A 25,410-nucleotide genomic window follows, 5' to 3' on the forward strand; every position below is an offset into this window, starting at 1 on the left:
GCATGGTTTGGAGGCCACAAGGGATGTGGTAGGAATGAGTGAGTAGGTTGTTTAGCAAAGCCTCCAGTTGTGCACATAAAACTCCTGTGTTGAAAAATCTGCCATGGTTGCCAGCTAGCTAATCGTCCAGTTTCAAGCTGTAATTTTTGGCTTTTAAGGCCCTATGTAGCCCAGGACCTGTTTATATGGAACTGTCTCCTATATAGATTCATGCTATCATTACATTTTGAGGAAGATACTCTGCTTATGATACTCTGGCCTGAGAAAACTCATTTGTAATATAGAGGAGGAGCTTTTTCCCTTGTGGCACCATCATGTGGAATGATCTCCCATTGAGATTAGTTGGGGCCCTAAAGACGTGTTCATTTCACTAGTCATTTTCCTGATAGTTTACCTGCTTATATGGACGGTAACCTCTGGTTTTTAGTGGATTGTTTTATAATGAAATATTTTATTATTGTTATTGTTTTATCATTATTTTTGAGTAATTTCTTTTACTTTAATTTATTGTATGGTTTTTTTAAAAATGAAAAGTACAATTAATTTTTTAAAAAATAAATTATGTACATTATTTTACACAAGATGGATATGAAGTACTTTTCAGTATGATTGGTGGTACCATTATCCCTATAAAGTAATTTCTGTTTCTGATTGCATACCTGACTTCTCTTGCACCACATTAAACATGATTTGTATATTGGGAATGCAGCCTTTAGTAACAGTTTCCAGGGATGTGTCTCTGCCTAGCACACCTAACTGCAGAAACAAATCACATGAGTATGCATACAAAAATGGTTTTACAGCTGAATGTTCTCTCTGACAGGTTATCAAGAAAATGAGCAACATCTATGAATCAGCGGCAAACACCCTGGGAATCTTTAGCAGCCCATGCCTGACCAAGGTGGAACTGAGAGTTGCATGCAAAGGCATATCGGACAGAGATGCCCTCTCCAAGCCTGATCCTTGTGTCATCCTGAAAATGCAGTCTCATGGGCAGTGGTTTGAGGTAGGAACTGGTTAAATATATCTTGGAAGCTTTCTCCAATGGTTAAGAGGACTGTACTGTGTATACATGCAGGGGGTAGGCAGCCTTGTACATGCCCATATTGATTCAGTGTACTCAGAAGTATAATGGCTTGCACTGTCAGCACCAAATGGTCATGTGTGATATTCAACACAAATTTCTGTGCTTTGATCTGTTCTTATTTGGTCCCTATGTTGCAAGGAGGGTGAATGAACAACCTGTCTTTGTTCCACTTTTCACAAGCACATCCTCTTACTTAAAGAATTCCACACACTGCCATATAAAATCCAGATTATCTGCTTTGAACTGGAGTGTAGACACATATAATCCAGTTGAAAGATAATAATGTGGATTATCTGCTTTGATAATCTGTATTATATGGCAGTATAGAAGATGCCCCAGATAGTTAAATGTCTGGTTATGCGATTGATACCTCTCCACTTGTGTCACTGGGTAGCTGTAACAGTAGAATTAGCATATGAATTCTCAGATATAGAGGAAGATGCTGATGGAGAGCCAGGCTTTGGCTCTACAGCAAAAGCCTGTCTAGCTGGTCAGCTAGTCGTGGCCAGGTCCATCTCAAAGGCCAAGACAAGGACCGTGGTAGTTCCCAGTCCAGCAACAGAAACTGTGTGAGGAACTTAAAACATGGAAGAATACAATTTACAGAACCTGGCCATGCTGGATGTTGAATTCTGATAGTTTTTAAAAAGTAACACTCCCAAGTGCAGGATTTGGAAATGGGCCATATACAACAAGACTTGTTGTTGTTGTTGTTGTTGTTGTTGTTGTTGTTGTGTTGTAATGCTTTTCTCGCTGTGTCGAGACCCAAAGTGGCTCACAACCTTAAAAACTATATAGTTTAAAACATATAACACACACATTTAAAAAATATAATTAAACATTACAGTTATTAAAACAATTCACTTAAAATCTTATTAAGGACCTCATCACATTGAGGGCGGGATTTGCCACAGATCATGGCAAATCCAGCAGGGCCCAGCGAGGGGTGTGGGGAACCTGTTGCTCCACAACTCGCATAGCCCACCTTGCCCCTCAAGTAATCCCATGGGGGAAAGCATCGCCACCCGGCTTCATCCTGTTGTTTCCTATGCAACATGGGAAACCTTCCGTGTTGGCGGTGCTGCTTCTTACAATCCTTTGACTTCACTTGAGACACCAAACCCCGCCAGAAGTAGATTGACATCGTGTGATGGCATCTGTTGGGCTCCATTCCTCATGTGAGAATGAAATGTCATAGGTTGGCCAATTTTGCCCGTCTGATGAGGTCAAAAATCAGATAAGTAAGAACTTAACAACAGTTCAAATGCTATACAGCAGCCCCTCACCCATTCCATAAACCTTTCTGCTTTCAAAGCCTGTCTGAATAAAAAGGTTTTACCCTGCCACTGAAAGAACAGATAGGGGCTCATTCTAGCCTCCTTGGGGAGGGAGTCCTACAATCAATGGGTAGCCTCTTGAGTTCCCACCCATTGTGCTTTTAATTATTATGGAGCATAGAGAAGGGGTTTTCCTGAGGATCTCAGAGCTCAGCAGAGTTGTAGAAGGATATGCAATCTGCCAAATAGCTTAGCTCTAAATTATATAGGGTTTTGAAGGTCATAAGCGGCACTTTGAATTTTGCCTGGAAGGTTGTACCAGTTTCAGTTAACAATCTGGCCACAGTTCTTTCAACCAGCTGAAGTTTACAAACAGTCTTCAGAGGCAGCCCCAAGTAAAACACATTAGGTAAATATAAAGGTTTTCCTTTGACATTAAGTCTAGTCGGTTCCGACTCTGGGGGTTGTGCTCATCTCCATTTCTAAGCCGAAGAGCCAGCGTTGTCCGTCAACACCCCCAAGGTCATGTGACTGGCATGAATGCAAGGAGTGCTGTTACCTTCCTGCCAGAGCTGTACCTATTGATCTACTTACATTTGCATGTTTTTGAACTGCTAGGTTGGCAGAAACCAGAGCTAACAGTGGGAGCTCACCCCACTCCCCTGGATTCAAACTGCTGACTTTTCAGTCAGCAAATTCAGAAGCTCAGTGGTTTAACCCGCTGTGCCACTGGAGGCTCCTAAAACACATTCTAGTAATACAAATGAGATGTAATTTCCTTGAGTCATCAGATTTGACCATGGTAGACCATTGTACCACCATGGTCAGATCTGATGACTCAAGGAATAGGTGCAGTTAGCACACATGTGCAAAGGGATTCCTGACCATTCCTGACCACTGCAAAAGCCTTGGCCTCCAGGTTCAATTCTGAGTCCAGGAGTACCCCCAAACTGTGAACCCGTGTATTCAGGGGGAGTGTAACCCCTTGTAGCACAGGCTGACTCTGTATTCTTCCTTCTCATCAAGAAAACCAAAAACTCTCTTTCTCAGGTTAGTGTCTTACACAGAAAGCTTCAATTTAAAACAAGTCAAGTGTTAGCACCTCAATGTCCTTAGTCTATGAGAGCAACTTAAAGCGGGAAGTAGTTTTCCGTAATGCAGGCCTTTTCCATATTGCCCCAAGTATGATAATATGATCCAGTTCAAGTTCATGACTATATTGCATTTAATGGGAAGAAGAGAATTATTTTTTAAATTATCTAGGGATCTTGGTACATCTGCATCTAGCGTTCTTTAGATGTATGATTTTTCTATCACAGATTGGATGACAGAGATGGGAAGAAATTCTGTCTCATCGCCCTTTCTGCACCATGCTAGGTGACCAATTGTTACTGTGCGTATTTGTGTTCGGGTTCCCCCCTTTTTTTCTTTGTTCTCAGGAAAGAAAGTCTTGGTATTGCCATCTGTGAGAGCACCAAAGTGTAAAATGACCTTTAGGTTGAAAATAATTTTAGGATAACAGGATTAAAAATAAAACCAACAAAACTGATTAATCACCAACAATAATTACAGCTTTTTCTGCTATTACATAAGGTCACTCACTTCAAAACACATTAATTATGGAAACAAATTTCCCAGTGAAATTCTGCCGTTATCAGGAAAGAGTGCTTCTGACATCAACAATATGTCTTACAGACATTTATCAATGCCTCTGTTCCATTTTTAAACACTTATATAACCAAAAGAAGTAATTTCAACCACTAGGAGGTATGACACAAATATCTTGAAATATTAAGTTGGTTGCTAGTTCTCTTTTAAAGGTTGTTTTTAAGTATAAGAAATTGGACCAAATAGGGGTCAACAGAATAATAATAATAATAATAATAATAATAATAATAATAATAATAATAATAAGAGTCATAAAAACGAGCTGGGCCAAAGTGCGTACAGTGAGTGTTGTAAACACAAGGGATGAGGTAGATGACTGAAGTGCTACAATCAATAAGGGACACTTGGGATGGGATGGACACTGTGTCTATTTCCAATTGATGGAGCAAGGTGAAGTGCATCAGATAAGGTAATGGTCACTGGTACGGGATCTATCATGAGGATGAGAAATTCATTCTCCAAAAGCATGCTGGAAAAGCCAGTTTTTAAAGCTTTTCCTAAACGCTAACAGGGTGGGGGCTTGCCTAATCTCCCTGGGGAGCAAGTTCCAGAGCCGGGAGGGGGGGGCACCCCTGGGAAGGCCCTCTCTCTCGCCCCCACCAACTGCGTTTGTGACGGAGGTGGAAGCGAGAGGAGAACAGAACAAATCTAGGTAGCCAGCGTTTGCATGGCGTATTCCTGACAGAAAATAAACCGCTTTTCATCTTACATTGCAAAAGGTGAAGGATGTTGAGGAAGATTTTCTGCTTGCTCTTTCCCTTCTGCACCACCAGCAGAACATTTTAATTTGCCCTCTATTTGGAATCAAGGGGACACAAAATATCTATATCAGTTGAATTGCTGCTTATAGGTTTATGGGTATATTCACTGACTGACTTCTCCCAGAATAGAAGGCAAATGACCCTGGCAGATGGCTGTGCCATCTCTTCTTGTATTAGTCAAACTGCTTTACAAAATGTATCAGGACTTTGGATGCCTATTTGGTATTTGATGCCTACATATGGTTTGGATGTGAGATCATCAAAGGCATAATAGTTTGTTGGAGGAGGGGGAGAGAAGATGATTTTATGCCAAATAGTGGTTATTCATGGAGTTGTTTTGGCTCCTCTTTTGATTTTTCAGAAATAGCACAAGTTTCACATTACAGGAATAATGTATACTCATCTTGGCAACATGTAGTCTGCATATGCTGTGGTTAGTTGTTACATACCATCAAGCCATCTTCTCCTTATGGCAATCTTATGAATGAAAGACTGCCAGAAGACCATGCTATTATCAGCTCTGCTCAGGCCTTGTAAACTCAGGGGTGTGGCTTTCTTTCTTGGTTGCATCAGTCCATCTTGTAATGCAATCTTTCTCATTTCTAAATACTTGCAAATTTATGAAGCATCATCATCCTTGCCAACGAGTCATGTCTCATACATGCAAAGTATGGCAATCTCAGTTTAGTCATTTTGGCTTCTAGTAAGAGTTCAGGCGTAATTTATTCTTGGGCTCATTTATTTGTTTCTTAGTGGTCTATGGGATCTGTAGAACTCTCCTTTATTATTATTATTATTATTATTATTATTATTATTATACCATTTACAATCTCGATAAAATAGTGAAGAGTAGAGACATCACATTGGCAATGAAGGTCCACATAGTTAAAGCAATGGTATTCCCCATAGTAACCTATAGATGTGAGAGCTGAACCATAAGGAAGGCTGAGTGAAGGAAGATAGATGCTTTTGAACTGTGGTGTTGGAGGAAAATTCTGAGAGTGCCTTGGAACGCAAGAAGATCCAGCCAGTCCATGCTCCAGGAAAAACAGCCCGACTTCTCACTGGAGGGAAGGATATTGGAGCCAAAGATGAAGTACTTTAGAGACATAATGAGAAGACAGGAAAGCTTAGAGAAGAGAATGATGCTGGGGAAGATGGAAGGAAAAAGGGTTGGCCAAGGGCAAGATGGATGGATGGTATCCTTGAAGTGACTGGCTTGACCTTGGAGAAGCTGGGGGTGGCACAGCCGACAGGGAGCTCTGGCGTGGGCTGGTCCATGAGGCCATGAAGAGTCAAAAGTGACTAAAAGAATAAACAAAAAAAGAGATATAAAATGTACATACACTGAGGTTTTAAAGCAGGGGAAAAAAGGGGAGGGGAAAGGAGTATGGGAAAGGGGGTTTGAAAAACAATAGGGAACAAAATAAAAAAGGAAGGGGTTATTGGTAGGCTTCCAATCCTCTTTATTGTGCTATGTAAAAGTCTGTTTCTGTTCTGCTTCTTGATTTCTAGCTCCTCTCCTTTCTAGATCCCTGCGGGTGTTGTTTCTTTTCAATATATAATCATAACATTATCTTCATTTTTTTCTTGTTTCATGTAATTGATCAATAAAGACCAGTCCGTGCCTTTCTTGAAATTTTGTTGCCGATATGCTAATTGATGTGTTAGTTCATCCATATTCATAACTTCCACAATTTTTATTAACCATTCGTTTATTTTAGGGGTGTCATTTACTCTCCAGAATTGTGCACACATTATTCTGGTTGCTGATATCAAATAGTTGAAAAGGATGCCTTTATTTCTCTCTAATTTTGTATCTATAAAGCTCAACAGGAAGAATTCTGGCTTTAGTTGCATTTTTTAAAAAATCTTCTGAATTGCTCCATGTATTTCTTTCCAAAAATTCTTTACTTTCTTACAACTCCACCCCATGTGAAAAATAGTGCCTCTGTCTATTTTGCACTTCCAGCATTCTGCACTCATGTTTTTTTATAAGATTTTACCAATCTGTCTGGGGTGATATACCATTGGTACATCATTTTTCCTTTATGTCATATGAATATGTAAATTTAAGCTTGGTGTTAGAACTCTCCTTAATGTGGCCCACCCTGACTTTTGTGGCTCTGTGTGTGCATGAAGCTGTGTGTGTAAAGGAGAACAATCACTTGTTACCAAAAGTAACAATGAATTTGGTTACAATTTATGGTTTTTGCAGGACATGTATGACCTGTGACGGGGCCCGAAGGTTGACATTAGTTCTGGAAGTCTAGGTTTTGTTGATCCCTAATGTACCTCTGTGTTCTAGTCTGAACTTCAGGGAAGTATTCACTGTGCTGAACCTCTTATTGAGTTACAATTCAACTTCTAGGATAGCCATTTTAAAATCTAGACTATAGCCTGGAGTAGAATTACAGCTGCAATGACATGGAACCCACCACTGACTGCAACTCTCAAAATCCTCCATGCTGATTTTGGAGATTGTAGTACAAGTAAATTTTCTAAACTCTACGTTCTGTATATTAGTAGTATGTCTTGAATGAAGAGTTACATTGGGAAAACCACTTTCTGATGTCCATCCAACACTGGTTTGAAATGTATACTAGCCCCAGAAAGTGCATGGGGGTCTTTCACAATCATTCTGACCCCACTGACATTTCTTTCCACTTCATCACATTAGTTAAATTCCATGGAGTTTTACATTTAAAATTTGGTTACTCACTGTGTTCATCACATTAATTTCAGTTCAAGTGTAGGCTACAGCATTCTTTGCATATTTTTAAGCTTAGGGGCCAGCATTCTTTCCCAACGTTTCAGGATGTGGTGTGGAAGTGGATTTCTCTCAATGATCCGGATGGTTTGCCTAATCTGTAATGTGCTCTAATGTTTCTTCCTTCGGCAGCATGCAGTGTTTGTACCGGCAAAGCATGCTCAGAACTTCTCAGATCTCGCCCATGTGAGCTCACGTTAGTAGGGATTTCAAAGAGAGGAGTCCCCCCCCCCCCAAAATTGAACAGGGAGAGGGATGGTGGGCGAAGCCAAATTTCGGCAGTGTGAAGGAAAGTGCAGTGAAAGAATACGCAAACGAAACTGAGACCTTTAACAGCATGACAGAAAGTAGGGAAAATATCAGTTTCATTAAAAAAATAGAGTAAGACTGAGCTCTTCTCTGATCTCCTCTGATGTACACTTCCCTTCCTAATGTGATGAAGTGATTTGTCAAGTGAGCTATTTTTTGTGCATTTTCTTTTGACACTGATCTGCCTCCACTATGGTATGTCTCCACATTGCAGCCAAAGATTCTGCTCCTGTTACATTAGGCCTATACAACTTCTGAACTGCTAAGAAACTCGGAAGTAAACTACTGAAGGCCTGTTAGATACTTGATGCAATATTGTGTGTGTCTCTCACATTTTTGCAGCATCCTAGACCTGAAAAGGAAACAAGGGGAAATGTGGACCTATGGATGTCTGGTGCTTGGCAGGCCACTGTGATGAGCATAGTTCAGCCTGATAGCAGATGCAGATTGTGTGTTGATCTATCATACTGAGACCAACTTAAAGCAGAGCTTATTGTATGTATTGTTGAAGGCTTTCACAGCCAGAATCACTGGGGTGTTGTGTGGTTTCCAGGCTTTATGACTGTGTTCTAGCAGCATTTCCTCCTGGTGTTTCCACCTGCATCTGTGACTGGCATCTTCAAGGGTCCTCTGAAAATGCCAGCCACAGATACAGGTGAAACGTCAGGAGAAAATGCTGCAAAAACACGACCACACAGCTCTCCCATAGCTTGTTCTATTGAACGGACTTTTGTACATAGTTTGATCTCTTTTTCACATTTGTCTTACAGCAATAACCATGTGTTACCTCACATCTGTGCACACAATAACCTGCCATACTTGTCTTGTAAATTGTATCCGATTTAATCTCACAGAAAATAATGTACTTTGTGGAAATGCTTATTATCTAGGTTGCCTTCTTTGAATAGAACATAAAAATGAATTTTCCTTTTTTAAAAAAGAAGAGGGAGTGATTGAGAGATTGAAAAGATGGGCTTCCCTACCATTTGAAAATGTCACTTGTCAGGAAAATAGGTTTTCTGGCCATTAGCTCACAGCTGGTAGATGCCGCCATGTCAAATCAAATGTCTTCTCAAAATAGGCCTCTTAATGCAACCTCCCCACTGGAAACTTTACACTGAGTGTCTAATTGGAATTGCAGATTACAAAAGACATCTCAGGAATCACCCTGCACAGAACTCTTAAGTCCCACTTCCTTTTCTCCAGGTAGTCTTTAAAACTGTTGCCTGGCTAGCATCAGGATACTGTACATTTATAACCTGCCTGAAATCACTGAAATTGCATGGAATCAATAGAGGACAAATCTGACAGGCTTGCCTTAAGGTTTCTGTCAGAGACAGAACGCCAGTAAGTAAAGCAAAACTCAGTTTATTGAGATTACAAAACTAAAAATGCCCTTAGGAGACAAAAAAACAGGGCAAACACTTGACTTCAGTGTGATAGGCAACAAAAAACAACTCAGATTGAGCTTAAACAACTCAAAGGGAAAAAACCGGGTTAAACAGAAGTATAATCCGGATTAAATCAAAAGTGCTTACTTCAGCCTGGCAAACAATGCAAACAAAGGAGGATCAACAGGAGTCAGAATGTAAACAACAGACTGGTAGCAGATTCCTCTCTGCTACTCAGAAACAGCAGGAGACTAAACCAGGCTTGTTTATTCCTCCCTGCAGCGAAGGAAAACGTGGTCGTAGTCAGGATTCAATTTAAGGTTCAACAGCCAACGATATCCAGGTCCAGGCTCAGCAGTCAGGGAAACGGCAGTCAGCAGGGTCCCAATCCGGTCCAGAGGTCAATAGCCAAACGTAGCCGTCTAGGAATCCAAAGGTCTCACCGATAAGCAGCAGAAGGGATAATCCAGAATCGAAGTCAGTCAGTCCAGCGTCAATCCAGTGTGAGTAGGTATTGCCCGTCAAAAAGACGACGGAGGTCCAGGCTATTGAGATTAAACACAAGTTGCACAGAAAAACCCCACACAGTTCCTCCCGCCGTCGATGCCCAGTGTCCTTGGTAAACTTACGTATCCAGCAACGAATCACACCCGTCTTCAGGAAGTTCCCCAACAAAAGCCCAAGCATCCGTCCAGATTACCTTGCCCAACGCAATTAGACATTGATCCCAAACCCCAATTTATCCCAGTTCAAGCTCATCATCGCTGTCAGCTGCCATCCCAATTCCAGGCGCTCCAAACTCATCATCCTCATCAGAGCTAAAGCACCTTTGACTACGCCCCACAGCATCCCCAGCTGTGGACCTCGCTCCATCCCTCCAGCCAGTCCATGGGTCTGATCTTGCAACCCGCCACTCACCTCCCATGCTTTCATTGCCTGTTTCCCCAACACCCAAATCCTCCCTCACACGAGTCCATTCCATGTCATCCTCCTCCGAGCTGGCCATCTCTTCCTCCAAACCCTCAGAAAAACCCTCAAATGAGTCCTCATCTGTCGGGTCTGTAAACAAATCCCGGAGCCGTTTTCATTCACGCTCCTCGAAAGAGTCTGACTCTCGAGGAGTCTTATGCCCCCTTCTTCTATTATCGGAGCCCGAAGGCTCAACCATAACAGTTTCCATAACTCAAGGTACACAACAACAACAGGTGCCCCACAGTTTCCTGTGGGGAAGTCACCTAACATGCTGCTTGCGATATGCTTTTTGTGACATGTACTGGGTGATCTAGTGCCTATGTTGTTGTGATTCAGAGGGTTGAAAGACGTGGAGGTTTTTTCATTAACAGGAATGTTTATGTCATCTGCACTCTACTTCAGTTACTCCTAATATCTCCAATGCCTCTTTTACACTGTTCGTATATCCCAGGATCTGGTCCTAGGTTATCTGCTTTGCATTATATGAGTCTCTACTGCCAGATAATCTGGAATAATCAGATAATCTGGGATCAGATCCTGGGATGATATAATAATAATAATAATAATAATAATAATAATAATAATAATAATAATAATAATAATAATATACTTAATTTATGTTCCACTTTATCTCCTCAAGGGGACTCAGGGCAGATTACAGAACACACATTCGGCAAGCATTCAATGCTGTTATACAGTTAACATGGACAAACAATACACAGACAGAAGTAAATGTATTTCCCATCTTATTTCTGGCATTTTGGAGGCTGTGCTCGACTTTGGCCACTGGGGGCGCCGTCACTCCATTTTCCATGTCACGAAACTTTGTCGTCCTTAGACGTCCTCCTGATCAATGTCCTTAAGGGTACCTTCATTACCTCCCCGCTAAAAGTGGTAGCTATTTATCTACTCACATTTCTGCTTTTGATCTGCTATGTGGGCAGGGAGTTGGGGCTAACAGCCAGTAATCACCCCGACCCGGCCTCAAACTGTTGACCTTTCGATTGGCAGGATTTTTCTGCAGCTAGTGGATTAGCCAGCTGTGCTAAACTCTGATACAGGCCAGTGTAGAAAGTGCCTGATTATTAGCTCCAGTCCCTGTAAGAAGTTTGTTGTGAGTGTGGTGGAGTATATGTATTTTTTCAAATATTTCTGTGAGCTATTGTAAGAGCTAGTGTGGCATAGTAGTGATTTGAATGTCAGACTATAACTTTGGGGACCAGGTTTCAAATCCCCACTCTGCCATGGAAACCCACTGGATGGCCTTGGGCAATTGATACTCACTCAGCCTCAGAGAAAAGCACTGCCAAATGTGACTTATAGTCTTTATAATCTGGATTATATGGCAGTGTAGAAGGGGCTCCAGTACAGTAGCCTGAAAAAAGACCTGTTCCTATAGAAGTGGAAACTAATGGGACTGTGATCTGTGGATCAATAGTGTCTCAGTTCTTTCAACTCTCCTTGGGTACACTTGTGGGTATCGTCATCATGAGTTCTCTATCCTTTCCAAATTTACCTTTACTGGTATATATTGCACCTGAAAAATAGTTTGTGAAAAATTAATTCATCAATTTCTTCTATGATAATTAAAAAAAATATAGCTCTTGCAGTGCATCCGGTTTGACACCACTTTACATGCTATGGCTCAGTGTTATGGAATCCTGGAATTTGTAGCATGGTGAGTCAACAGCAATCTTTGGCAGAGAAGCTTAAAGGCTTTGTAAAATTGAACTGTGTTAGTTAAGGTGATGTCAAACTGTGTTACATCTATAGTGTAGATCCACCCTAAGTAGTCTTTGGAAAGACCCAGTTGAATAGACAAAGTGGCTCTGAAAATCTCATTCTTAATGTGGTGCATTAGCTAGTGACTAGGGACAACAGCAAAGAGCTTTTGAGCCTAGAGCACCATGGTGGTTATACCCAAAGCCCTTTTTGTGTGGCATCAGTGGGTTCATCCAAGATATGCCCATACAACATGAAAACCAGAGCTTTATGTTGGCTATTACTTTTGTGGTTCATTGTGAGCTACACAGAATAATTTATTCCTGTGCATAAAACCCATAGGAAGGCAGCCAATCAAATTCTATTTCCCCAATATAACTGGCAAATGAATGAGGTTCTGCTTCATGAGATCATTATCTTTTGCTACAAGCAGTTCCTATTTGAAACAAACGCATTTCCGTAACATGTTCCAGAAATGCCAACGTCAGCTTTATCATTTATTTGAGTTATAGCCTGTGGTTCTTCAGAAGGCTGTGTCCTAGAAAGGGCGACTGCGTGATATTGTATTTTTCCTGTTTGAAAACCCCATTCTAAACTCTAAGAAGGTATCAAAGATAACATCATAAGCTAGACCAGAGAAAAAGATATTCTGTCTCGATTTATTTTTTATGTGACCTTGGAGGGTTTTTTTTAGCTGAGTTCACAGTCCAGGAAATATTTCCCATAGTATGAATACAAGAATATAATAGAAAATTGCTTGTAGTGTATATGCCGTCATCAAAATGGATGTTTTTTTGACCATCTCTTTCTTTGCCGCAATTCAAGTATATACGTGCATGGGTGGGAATTGCAGAAAGCTTTATTAAATGTGAAAGAGCTTGTCTGTGTGTTACAGCTGCCATGTATGAGCAATAGTTGCCTGTTGGGAATTGTGACAGACACAAGAGACTGGACAGAAATTGTTCATGTGGTAAAGGAAAACTTGTTGATTTCCTTTCTCCATGCCTTTTCTCTCCTTCTTCTCTCTTTTCTGAGCAGCTTACTTTCCAATGAGTAGGGACAGAGTTTCAGGGAAAATTACCACATTTCATCAATTGTAAGACACCATCGATTGTAAGACACACCCTAATCTTTATATATAAAAATGCAGCCTGCGTATGTTTGTGTATGCAGAACCCGAAAAGTAGTCGGTCAATCAGCTTGAAATTTTGACACAACATGGCATAGCAATATGTGTATATTTTAATAGTGGATTTGGGGAAGAGAAAAGCACGGATGATACAGTACTTTCAATCACTTCACCTCCCACAGGCCACTGCGACTTGTAGCAGTGACAGATCAGGACCAAACTTGGCACAAAGACCCCCCCCCCCATGCCCCACTTTACGTCCAAGAGTGGCTACTGTAGGACAAACCATGGATGATGGGATTTGCAGTACCTTCACCCGAATCAGACCACTACGACCCCCATGAATCATGGACCTGGACCATCTTTGTCACAGAGACCTTCCATGACCTACTTCATATTCAGTTGCTGATAGGAGGAGGATGGACCACGAATGATGGGATTTGCAGTACCTTCACCCGATTCAGCTCCAATTTCAACAGACGACTGAGATCCACACAAATGACGAACCTGGACAAAATTTGGCACATAGGCTCCCCATGACCAACAGTTTGGGGAATATTGACCTTGATTGATGGGAGTTATAGTTCACTTGCATCCAGATAAACTGTGACCCCCACTGACAATGGACCGGGACCTAACTTGGCACAGAGAAGCCCCATCACCACCTGAACACACTGCTGTAGTTTGTGAGCATTGACCTTGATTATGGGAACTGTAGTTCAACCTTATCCAGAGTGCAGTAAACCCAGCCAATAACAGATCTGGACCAAACTTGGCACCCAGACTCAACATGGCCAACTCTACATACACACAGTAGTTGGGAGTGATTGCCCTGGGAATCCCACACTTTCCGACCAACATGGCATTCGAGTTCACACAACTTCAACTTCCAAAATGCCTTGCAATTGCAATGACTATCAATAAAGTGCAGGGGCAATCTTTGCAAGTGTGCGGTTTGAAATTAGAAAACAATCGCTTCTCTAGTGTGCAATTATACGTTGTATGCTCCAGAGCTTGTAAACCATCTGATCTTACTGTTTATGCAGGAAAAAAGACAAACCAAAAATGTAGTCAATCCACTAGCTTTATAATAAAAAAAAAATTGGACCAAACTTGGCAAACATACCTGATATGCTGAAATTTGTTTACTGGAGGTGTTTGGGCGGAACTGACCTTCCTTTCTAGAAGCTGTAGTTCACCCACAACCAGAGAAATGGTGATTTTCACTGAAGATGGACCTGGACCAAACTTGGCACACAGAACCCCCTTGACTAACTCAACCTACTGGAGGGGTTTGAGGGGTCCAACTGAGGGGAGTTGTAGTTTCCCCTACAGCCAGAGAGCACACTGAACCCCACCAATGATGCATCTAGAAGAAACTTTCCCAAAATAACAAACTTTAAGAACTGATGGAGTTTCTCAGGGTTAACCTGGCATGATGTTAGTTGTTGGCATTGAATATTGCCCTCTTGTAAGGTGCTCTGAGTTCCCTTTGGGGTGAGAAGAGTGCATTTTGTACAATTAAAAACTTGACTTTTTCAAATAACCTAGGCAATGCAGAGTACCCAAGTTAGTATACATACACACACATATGTAAAAAGAACCCATGAAGAACCCATTTTAAATATGTTTATATAATGGAAAATTGTTTCTTCAAGTTGAAAAAAAAACAGTAGTTCTTTTCGGTTATTTCAACAAAAGAGTACTAAGGTCTTCTGTCCAACTGTCTGAAATTGTAGTGTGGCTTTAATATCAAACACAGTATGTTATGGTTGAGCCTTATGGCTCCGATACTGGGAGACGAGGTCGTAAGACTCCTCGAGAGTCAGACTCTCTTGAAAGGAAAGGAATTAAAGATGGACCCGCACAAAGTTGACGCAGTCAACTCGTGGCAAGAACTCAAGTCTAAAAAAGATGTACAGCGATTCTTGGGATTTGCCAATTACTACCGAGAGTTTATCCCAAACTTTGCCAAACTCACTGTACCTTTAACGCAACTCTTGCGTAAGAAACAACCGTTTGTGTGGGGACGGGAGGCTCACGATGCGTTTCTACAGTTGAAGTCTAGTTTCCAGGCTGATAATATACTAATCCATCCAGACATTGATAGACCGTTCATAGTAGAAGCAGACGCTTCTAGTTATGCATTGGGGGCTGTATTATCTCAAAGGGATTCATCAGGGACTTTGCGTCCCTGTGGATTTTACTCTAGACAACTAACACCTTTTGAACAAAATTATACCATCTGGGAAAAGGAATTGTTGGCTATTAAGGTGGCTTTTGAGGTGTGGCGGCACTGGTTAGAGGGCGCACGTCATCAAATTGTGGTCAGATCTGACCACAAGAATTTAGAACATTTACAAACTGCCAAGAAATTGAATCAACGTCAGATTCGATGGGCCTTGTTTTTCTCTAGGTTCAACTTTAAGGTTCAGTTTGTGGAAGGGAAGGTAAACTTGCGGGCAGATGCATTATCTCGTAAGCCTGAGTTTAAGACTTGTGAGCAGACAGTGTGTCAGACAATTTTGCCTACTGCCTCTTTATGCGTGGTAGAAAACGAGGCTGGTTTACACGCTCAAATCCTAGAGGCTCAGAAGGACGATAACTGGACTCAAGAGCAACTCATGTTACTTTCGGTAGGGACTCGTACTGTACTGCCTCATTTACAAGACCAGGAAGGGGTATTGGTACGTAATGGACAGGTTTATGTACCGGCGGGTGCACTCAGGTTGGAAGTCATTAGGGCACATCATGATGAACCAATGGCTGGGCATTTTGGCAGGTTTAAGACCGTACAACTCATTACCAGAAACTATTGGTGGCCTAAAATGCGACAGGACATTCTCCGTTTTTGTGATAGCTGCGCAGTATGTCAGCAGAGTAAGACGCCCGTCGGGCGCCCTAGGGGTCTATTATCTTCCTTGCCTGTTCCTGAGAGACCATGGCAGATTATTTCCATGGATTTCATTTCTGACTTGCCTAGGTCTGGGGGTTATACATGTATTTGGGTGGTGGTGGATCTATTTTCTAAAATGGCTCATTTTATACCATGTTCAACAATTCCAGCGGCTCCTACATTGGCTTTACTATTTACCAAACATATTTTCCGTTTGCATGGGGCTCCTGAGGTTATTATCTCTGACAGAGCTCCTCAATTTGTGTCTCGTTTTTGGAGGCACTTCCATGAGTGTTTGGGGACCAAATTGAATGTCTCCTCTGCTTTTCATCCACAAACGGATGGTCAGTCTGAGAGAGTTAATGGGTTGTTGGAGCAGTATTTACGTTGTTTCTGTCTGGAACAACCGAGTGCTTGGGTAAAATGGCTGTTGGTGGCTGAATTCGCCTATAATAACGCTGTACATACGTCTAGTCAACACACACCATTTGAATTAACTTATGGCTTCCATCCGCGGGGAGGGGTGGCGCCGTCAACCAATGTGGTTTCCTCTGATCCCCTGTGTACCGTTCCTCTGAAATGGCTGCCTTACATGATGTTGCTCGTCGGTTGTTGTTAGAAGCTAAGGCAGCGCAGAAGACTCAAGCCGACCGCCATAGACAAGCCGGGGAGGAGTTGGAGGAAGGGGATCTGGTTTGGTTATCCTCTAAACATATTAAACATGCTGGGGGAAAGTTTGCGCCACGGTATTTGGGTCCTTTTCCTATTGCTAAAAAGATTTCTTCTGTGGCATTTAGATTGCGCTTGCCATCTTCTTTTAAGATTCACCCTGTTTTTCACCGTTCTTTGTTGAAGTTAGATACTTCTGGGTGCCGTAACACTGTAGCCGAGGAGATCACTGCTGTGTCTCCACCTTTGGAGGAGGAGGCCTTTGTGAGAGGGGATAGTGTTATGGTTGAGCCTTATGGCTCCGATACTGGGAGACGAGGTCGTAAGACTCCTCGAGAGTCAGACTCTCTTGAGGAGCGCGAAAGGAAACGGCTCCGAGACTTATTTGCAGAACCAACAGACGAAGACTCCTTTGAGGGTTTTACCGAGAGAATGGAGGAAGAGATGGTTAGCTCAGAGGAGGATGACATGGAATGGACTCGTGTGAGGGAGGATTTGGGTGTCACCGGCAATGATAGCATGGGAGGCAACTGGCGGGTTGCAGGATCGGACCCGTGGACGGGCTGGAGGGATGGAACGGGATCCACAGCTGGGGATGCTGTGGGGCGTAGTCAAAGGTGTTTTAGCTCTGATGAGGATGATGATGATGAGCCACCTGGAATTAGGATAGCAGCTGATAGTGATGAGGAGTTATGAACTGGCATAAAATGGGGTTTAGAATCAATGGCTAATTGCGTTGGGCAAGGTAATCTGGACGAACGCTTGGGCTCTTGTTGGGGAAATTCCTGAAGACGGGTGTGATTCGTTTGCTGAATACGTAAGTTACCAAGGACACTGGGCATAGACGGCGGGAGGAACTGTGTGGGCTTTTGTTGTGCAACCTGTGTTTAATCTTGATAGCTTGGACCTCCGTCGTCTTTTTGACGGACATTTATTGCCTACTCTGGATTGACGCTGGACTGACTGACTGACTTCGACCTCGGACTATCCCTTCTGTGGCTATCGGTGGAACTGGTGAACTAAAGACGTCTGTACCTGGCTTTCGACCTTGGACCGGATTGGGACCCTGCTGACCGCTGCTACCCTGATTGATGTGTTTGGACCCGGAGTTCGCTCGTTGCACGGAGGAGTAACAACTTAGTTACTCAATCGTAGCTTTTGAGTAGCAGAGAGGAATCTGCTGCCAGTTATTTGTGTTTCATTGAATCTTTGTTTATCCACTTTTGTTTGTTTAAAGTGCCAGGCTGAAGTAAGCATTTTTTGATTTAACCCGGATTAAACTCCTGTTTAATCCGGTTTATCTTTTGAACCGTTTTTAGTTCCAGCAAAGTCTTTTTGTATCTTTTCACATCGAAGGCAAGTGTTTGCCTAGCCCTTTGTTTCTTACGGGCATTTTTGGTTCTGTAACTTTAATAAACTGTGTTGAACCTTATTTGGTGGCGTTCTGTCTGTGACACAGTATAGGCAGGGTTAACTTTCCTCTTGTCTTGGAGAATGAGCCTTCAACAATGAGCAGCTACCTGTCTGTAAAGAATTTCCACCTAGGCTTTGTCTAAAACCATGCATATTTATTGGCATATTATCTCTTTTTAAATAAATTAAACTGCTTGGTTTTTAATGAATGCCAAATATTAAAGTAATTGTCTCTTTATCAGTTTACAGCCTTTCCTTGTTCTTCCATTTAATGCAATGTGTTTTTCTCAAGTAGCCTAATCAGCCACTTAAATAGATAGAAATGAACTTTGCCGAGATACAGAAATATTGGGTTCTTCTAGGCCAGAGGTTCCCTGATGCAATTAAAACACTCACATACATGCACATAGAGAATGTTGCTTTTCACTTAGTACAGTAGACATGCAAAACTATTGTTTTAGGAATGATTTATTTATTTGATTTATTTCCATCATTTATATACCGCCTTCCTCCCCTAGGGGACCCAAAGCAGTTTCCAACATAATATATGAACACTGGACATAGTGTTAAAAATGGTCAACCCATAGTATTTAAAACATCCCAAGTAAAAACAGATTAAAACATCGCAAGTAAGAACAGTTAAAATCACACAATCCGAAAGTGTAATCCAAGGCCAGTCCAATGTCAGTTCTCCATTGCACATATAGTTCAATGTCTCTTATTGCTGTTGATTAAAGGCTTGGCCCCACAACCAGGTTTTTAGTTTCTTCCTAAAGACCATGAGGAAGGGCGCAGACCTGATTTCACTGGGGAGGGAGTTCCACAGCCTGGGGGCCACCACTGAGAAGGCCCTGTTTCTCTTCCCCACCAATCGTGCCTGTGAAGGAGGTGGGATCGAGAGCAGGGCATCCCCAGATGATCTTAGATTCCGGGCAGGCTCGTAGGGGGAGATGCGTTCGGACAGATAAGATGGGCCAGAACCGTTTAGGGCTTTATAGGCCAACACCAGCACTTTGAATTGTGCCTGGAAGTAGACTGGCAGCTAGTGGAGCTCGTGTAACAGAGGAGTTGTATGCTTCTTGTACCCTGCTCCAGTTAGCAGTCTGGCAGCCATACGTTGGACTAGTTTAAGCTTCCGAGCAGTCTTCAGAGGCAACCCCATGTAGAGTGCGTTGTAGTAATCTATCCGGGATGTAACCAGATCATGGACCACCGTGGCCAAGTCAGACTTCCCACGGTATGGGCGCAGCTGGCTTACAAGCTGTAGTTGTGCAAAAGCTCCCCTGGTCACCACTGAAACCTGGAGCTCCAGGCTCAGTGATGTGATGTGTCTTTTCTGACCACTAATTTATTGGGTGTTTGGAAATTTCAGGTGGTCCAAAGACCTACAGGCAAATTGTTAGTAGGTGCTGGTTACAGGGAGTACACGACTCTCTTGTTGCAACAGCTTCACTGGTTGCCAGTTTGTTTCCAGGCATAATTCAAAGTGCTGTTTATGATCTATAATGCCCTACATGGCTCCAGTCCAAGCTGTTTGATAGATCACATCTCCCGAGATGTCCTTCAGAAAACGTTTACTCTATTGCTAGATTTTTCATGACCCCACCATTGAACCAAGGAGACTCCATTTGGGATTGGACCCACAATTTAAGAAGCAGTCTAGACCAAGAATCTCCACAAATAATGCAATATACTTTCTGTAGGCATTCACCCAACATTAGCCTCTCAAAGTTAAACCATTCCACTTTCAGCTGAAACCCATGGAAGCATCCTCAGGTCCATGCAGTGTGGCTTCAAGGAGGGAAATGGGCTGCCTGTTATTTCAGGGCTCAATAGTGGAGGGGGAAAAAAACATTGTAAACCACAGAAAGGATGTGTAGTTGTTGCTGAATTTTAGTGGCCACTAAAGTGGCAGCAAAAAGGTAGTGACCACTACCACAGTTCAACTGTAGTCACTCCAATGGTATTACATCCACTGGTGATTTCTGAAGGATCCGATGTATCCCAACATCTAGAATTTTTAATTGCTTGAGAATACCCATTGAAAACCAAGATTATGGAAATCAGACTGATTGATAACTGGAAAATAGAGGGAGAAAATGTGGAGGCAGACTTTATATTTCTAGGGGCAAAGATTACTGCAGATACAGACTGCAGCCATGAAATCAGAAAACATTTACTTCTTGGGAGGAGAGCCATGACCAACATTGATAAAATAGTGAAGAGTAGAAACATCACATTGGCAAGGAAGGTCTTCATAGCCAGAATGGATGTCCAAAGAACTTCTAACTGAGCTAAAGCTCAAAAGTGACATGCACAAGAAGTGGAAAAGGGGAGAAATCACCAAAGAAGAATTCAAACGTATAGCCAACACCTGTAGGGAAAAGGTTCGCAAGGCTAAAGCGCAAAATGAGCTCAGGCTTGCCAGGGACATAAAAAACAACAAAAAAGGCTTTTTTGCTTACGTTGGTAGAAAAAGGAAGAAAAAGGAGGCGATAGGGCCATTGCAAGGAGAAGATGGGGTGATGGCGACAGGGGACAGGGAAAAGGCAGAACTACTTAATGCCTTCTTTGCCTCGGTCTTCTCAGAAAAAGAAAGCCATCTTCAACCTCAGCAACACGGAATGGACGAAGGATTGGGGGAAATCCAACCCCAAATAGGGAAACAAGTTGTCCAGGAACACTTGGCCTCTCTAAACGAATTCAAGTCCCCAGGGCCAGATCAGCTACACCCAAGAGTACTGAAGGAACTAGCGGAAGTTATTTCAGAACCACTGGCAATTATCTTCGAGAGTTCTTGGAGAACGGGAGAAGTCCCAGCAGATTGGAGGAGGGCGAATGTGGTCCCTATCTTCAAGAAGGGAAAAAAGAACGACCCAAACAATTACCGTCCGGTCAGCCTCACATCAATACCAGGCAAAATTCTGGAAAAGATCATTAAGGAAGTGGTCTGCGAACACTTAGAAACAAATGCGGTCATTGCTAATAGTCAACACGGATTTACCAAAAACAAGTCATGCCAGACTAATCTGATCTCTTTTTTCGATAGAGTTACGAGTTGGGTCGATACAGGGAATGCTGTGGATGTAGCGTACCTGGATTTCAGTAAGGCCTTCGACAAAGTCCCCCACGACCTTCTGGCAAACAAACTAGTAAAATGTGGGCTAGACAAAACTACGGTTAGGTGGATCTGTAATTGGCTAAGCGAACGAACCCAAAGGGTGCTCACCAATGCGTCGTCTTCATCATGGAAAGAAGTGACAAGTGGAGTGCCGCAGGGCTCCGTCCTGGGCCCGGTTCTGTTCAACATCTTTATTAACGACTTAGACGAAGGGTTAGAAGGCACGATCATCAAGTTTGCAGACGACACAAAACTGGGAGGGATAGCTAACACTCCAGAAGACAGGAGCAGAATTCAAAACGATCTTGACAGACTAGAGAGATGGGCCAAAACTAACAAAATGAAGTTCAACAGGGACAAATGCAAGATACTTCACTTCGGCAGAAAAAATGGAAATCAAAGATACAGAATGGGGGACGCCTGGCTTGACAGCAGTGTGTGCGAAAAAGACCTTGGAGTCCTCGTGGACAACAAGTTAAACATGAGCCAACAATGTGATGCGGCTGCTAAAAAAGCCAATGGGATTCTGGCCTGCATCAATAGGGGAATAGCGTCTAGATCCAGGGAAGTTATGCTCCCCCTCTATTCTGCCTTGGTCAGACCACACCTGGAATACTGTGTCCAATTTTGGGCACCACAGTTGAAGGGAGATGTTGACAAGCTGGAAAGCGTCCAGAGGAGGGCGACTAAAATGATTAAGGGTCTGGAGAACAAGCCCTATGAGGAGCGGCTTAAAGAGCTGGGCATGTTTAGCCTGCAGAAGAGAAGGCTGAGAGGAGACATGATCACCATGTACAAATATGTGAGGGGAAGTCATAGGGAGGAGGGAGGGGGCTTGTTTTCTGCTGCCCTGCAGACTAGGACACGGAACAATGGCTTCAAACTACAGGAAAGGAGATTCCACCTGAACATCAGGAAGAACTTCCTCACTGTGAGAGCTGTTCGACAGTGGAACTCTCTCCCCGGGGCTGTGGTGGAGGCTCCTTCCTTGGAGGCTTTTAAGCAGAGGCTGGATGGCCATCTGTCGGGGGTGCTTTGAATGTGATTTCCTGCTTCTTAGCAGGGGGTTGGACTAGATGGCCCATGTGGTCTCTTCCAACTCTACTATTCTATGATTCTATGATTCTAAAGCAATGATATTCCCAGTAGTAATCTATGGATGCAAGAGCAGAACCATAAGGAAGGCTGAGCGAAGGAAGATAGATGCTTTTGAACTGTGGAGTTGGAGGAAAATCCTGAGAATGCCTTGGACTGCAAGAAGATCCAACCAGTCCATACTCCAGGAAATAAAGCCCGACTGCTCACTGGAGGGAAGGATATTAGAGGCAAAGATGAAGTACTTTGGCCACATAATGAGAAGACAGAAAAACCTGAAGATCATGATGCTGGGGAAAATGGAAGGAAAAAGGAAAAGTGGCCGACCAAGGGCAAGATGGATGGATGGTATCCTTGAAGTGACTGGCTTGTCCTTGAATGAGCAACAGGGGGCGCTGACGTGGGCTGGGCTATGAGCTCACGAAGAGTTGGAAGTGACTGAACAAATAAACAAAAAACCCATTGAAATCATTGGAGTTTATGTCAAAAACTGGATTCAGCTCAGTTTGTAATAATAGTTGCTGTAGAAATGTTTCAGCCTATCAGCTACAAAGTGAAGGCATATGATTGTAGGCAAATCAAAGCTTCTTAATTTTGGCTTCTATCTCAGAAACCTCTTGTTTCTTGACAGAGGATGTTTATTTCATTGGATGTACTTTCCTAAACCATCTGAAGTACTGGAGGGAATGAAAATCCATTTCCTCTTTAAAATGTTTGCTGTATGATGAGTAAAACAGATGCCAAAACCAATACTAAATTAATTTAGAATGAATTCAGGCCCATTGTAAGAGGCACTTTAAAATCACATCTGTAAAGCTGGCACATGAATAAGAATCAGTTTTGACTATAATGTACTCCCATTTCCGAACTCTTTGGACATGTCGTCATTTTCTGATTACAGAAGGAACTTATAAATGGGTCAGAGTGAACATAACTTTTTTTAAACAACTAATGAATGCTTTCAAATACAGCATTGGAAGCAGGCTTACAGTTAGGAAATTTCTGTGGAATAACAGTACGCAGTTCATCCAGCTGTGTTCATTGTGAAAGTATATTGTGGAGACTCATAAACATGAAAAATTGTGTTTTTTTCTTTATTCATTCAATAAAAGTCTGAGGTACCGAAAATTTAGTAGAAAATGAAGCAGATTCTGTCATGCTACATATTTAAGTCATGTAGTTGGTGTCATGGTTCATGGCACTATCCAAGGATGCATCTATATTCTATACTGTAGAGTTAATGAAGTTTGACATCACTTTAGCTGTCATGACTCAATGCTATAGAATCATTAGAGTTCTAGTTTTATAAGGTCTTTAGCCTTATCTGTCAAAAAGTGTGGGTATCTTACCAAACTACATATCCCAAGATTCCATAGCATAATACCATGGCAGATAAAGTAGTGTCAAACTGCATTAAGTCTACAGTGTAGTGCACCCTTGGTTATAGATTTGCACAGGTAACTATGAGGTAACTTGCTTGCTTCTTCTATAGCCATTTTGTATTTACACTCAGCCCTCCATATCCACAGATTTTGTATTTACACATTCAACAATCCATGTCTTGAATTAAAAAAAAACAACAAAACGCTTGATTTTGTCATTTAATATAAGGCACACTATTTTACTACTCCATTGTATAAAATGGGATTTGAGCAACCCAATATCCACAGGATGTGTTGGGTTGTGGAACCAGCAGATACCAGGAGTCTACTCTGTTTGCTCACCTGCTCAATTGTACAAAGATACACCTGTGTCCATGATGATGGTTGATGTGGAATTGGCACATGGCAACACTATCTGAGGGCTCATAGAATCAACGCCCTGGCACATATGAGTATGAAATGTGATGAGTTCTATGTCATCTATCATTTTCCCCCAAGATTTCCTATAGTCTCTGAACATAGTTCAGCCTCACAGTAACTGGGGAAAATGAATTTTACTACCAACTTGTCAGAGTGTTTCTTTTGTAATTCAGGGTATCTGGGAATGATTAGAAAAAGACAAACAGGGTAAGAATTATGAGGCATTCTAGATCGTTTTCTTCAAGGGCTACATCAACCATATGATTGCCTTCAAAAGCCAATTGAACCTGGCAACATTTGTGGCTCTGAAGCCTGGGGAAAGGTTAAAAGACATTTTAAAGTCAGATATCATAAACCCCACTATATTGACTAAATAGAACAAACTGCAACCTTCCAGGTGCCTTACAATTCCCATCAACTATAGTCTAATGATGAAGAATAAAGGAGTTGTAGTTCAGCATCTAGAAAACCACATCAAATGACATGGTGGGCCCTGCTTTGTGTTTGACACATGTGCTATAGATGTTGCAACTGCAGAAATGCAACTCCAAGCATGCATCAATAGTGGGTGTGGTGTCTAGAGCTGGATCTATACTGGCCTATATCCCAGGATCTGATCACAGATTATCTGCTTTAAACTGGAGCATATGAGTCTATACTGTCAGATAATCTAGGATAAGAAGACAATCTGGAATCAGATCTTGGGCTATAGGCAAGTGTCGATCTAGCTTGGGAGTCACAGTCCAACAGTTTCTGAAGATCACATATTTCTCATCCTTACTTTAATCCAAAGCAAAAAAAACTTGTGCCCTGGTTGGAAAATTTAGTTTGAACTACAACTCTATCTCAGTTCTATTGTCTGGGGAATTCAGAAGAGATATTGTTCAAAAATGTAATTTACTTACTCACTGCATCACCTTAAGCGTAGTTGATATACTCACTGTATTTTATACTGTTTCTTTACTGTACATTTTCTTCAGGCTTATTAGAGTGGAAAGTTAGGAATAAGAAATGGTTTTAATAAGAAGCAGCTTTGCTAAAGCAACCACTTTGCAGGCTACCACAAACCAAAAGCAAAGTGTTTCAAGTATGGACATTAGCCCATTCATCACAAGGCTCCTGAAGCTATGCTCTAGAGAGACTGCGTACGGCAAGGCATGACCTATATAAATCCAGAGCCTTGGAAAGGTTACATAAGGAGAAGTGTGTGTCTATTACTTGCATAGTCTCAAGACAATGGATTCAAAATTATTTGTTTGATCATATTATCAAATAATGAAAACAAACCTTTGAGATTTGGGACACAGTTGCCCTCCACCGGAGATAAA

At 42.1% G+C, this 25,410-nt stretch overlaps 1 protein-coding gene across 2 annotated transcripts in view; it reads left to right on the forward strand.

The window, feature by feature from the left end:
- cpne4 (copine 4) overlaps nucleotides 1-25,410 on the forward strand; it is a 281,734-nt gene that overhangs the window by 80,565 nt on the left and 175,759 nt on the right. For both annotated transcript variants that reach the window (XM_062958193.1, XM_008112771.3), the window contains exon 2: nucleotides 824-1,006. In XM_062958193.1, coding sequence (XP_062814263.1) covers nucleotides 836-1,006 — 171 coding nt within the window. In that variant the 5' untranslated portion in view covers nucleotides 824-835. The remainder of the gene's footprint in view (nucleotides 1-823; nucleotides 1,007-25,410) is intronic.

This window comes from Anolis carolinensis, chromosome 6 (assembly GCF_035594765.1).
Source record: "Anolis carolinensis isolate JA03-04 chromosome 6, rAnoCar3.1.pri, whole genome shotgun sequence".
NCBI lineage: Eukaryota > Metazoa > Chordata > Lepidosauria > Squamata > Dactyloidae > Anolis > Anolis carolinensis.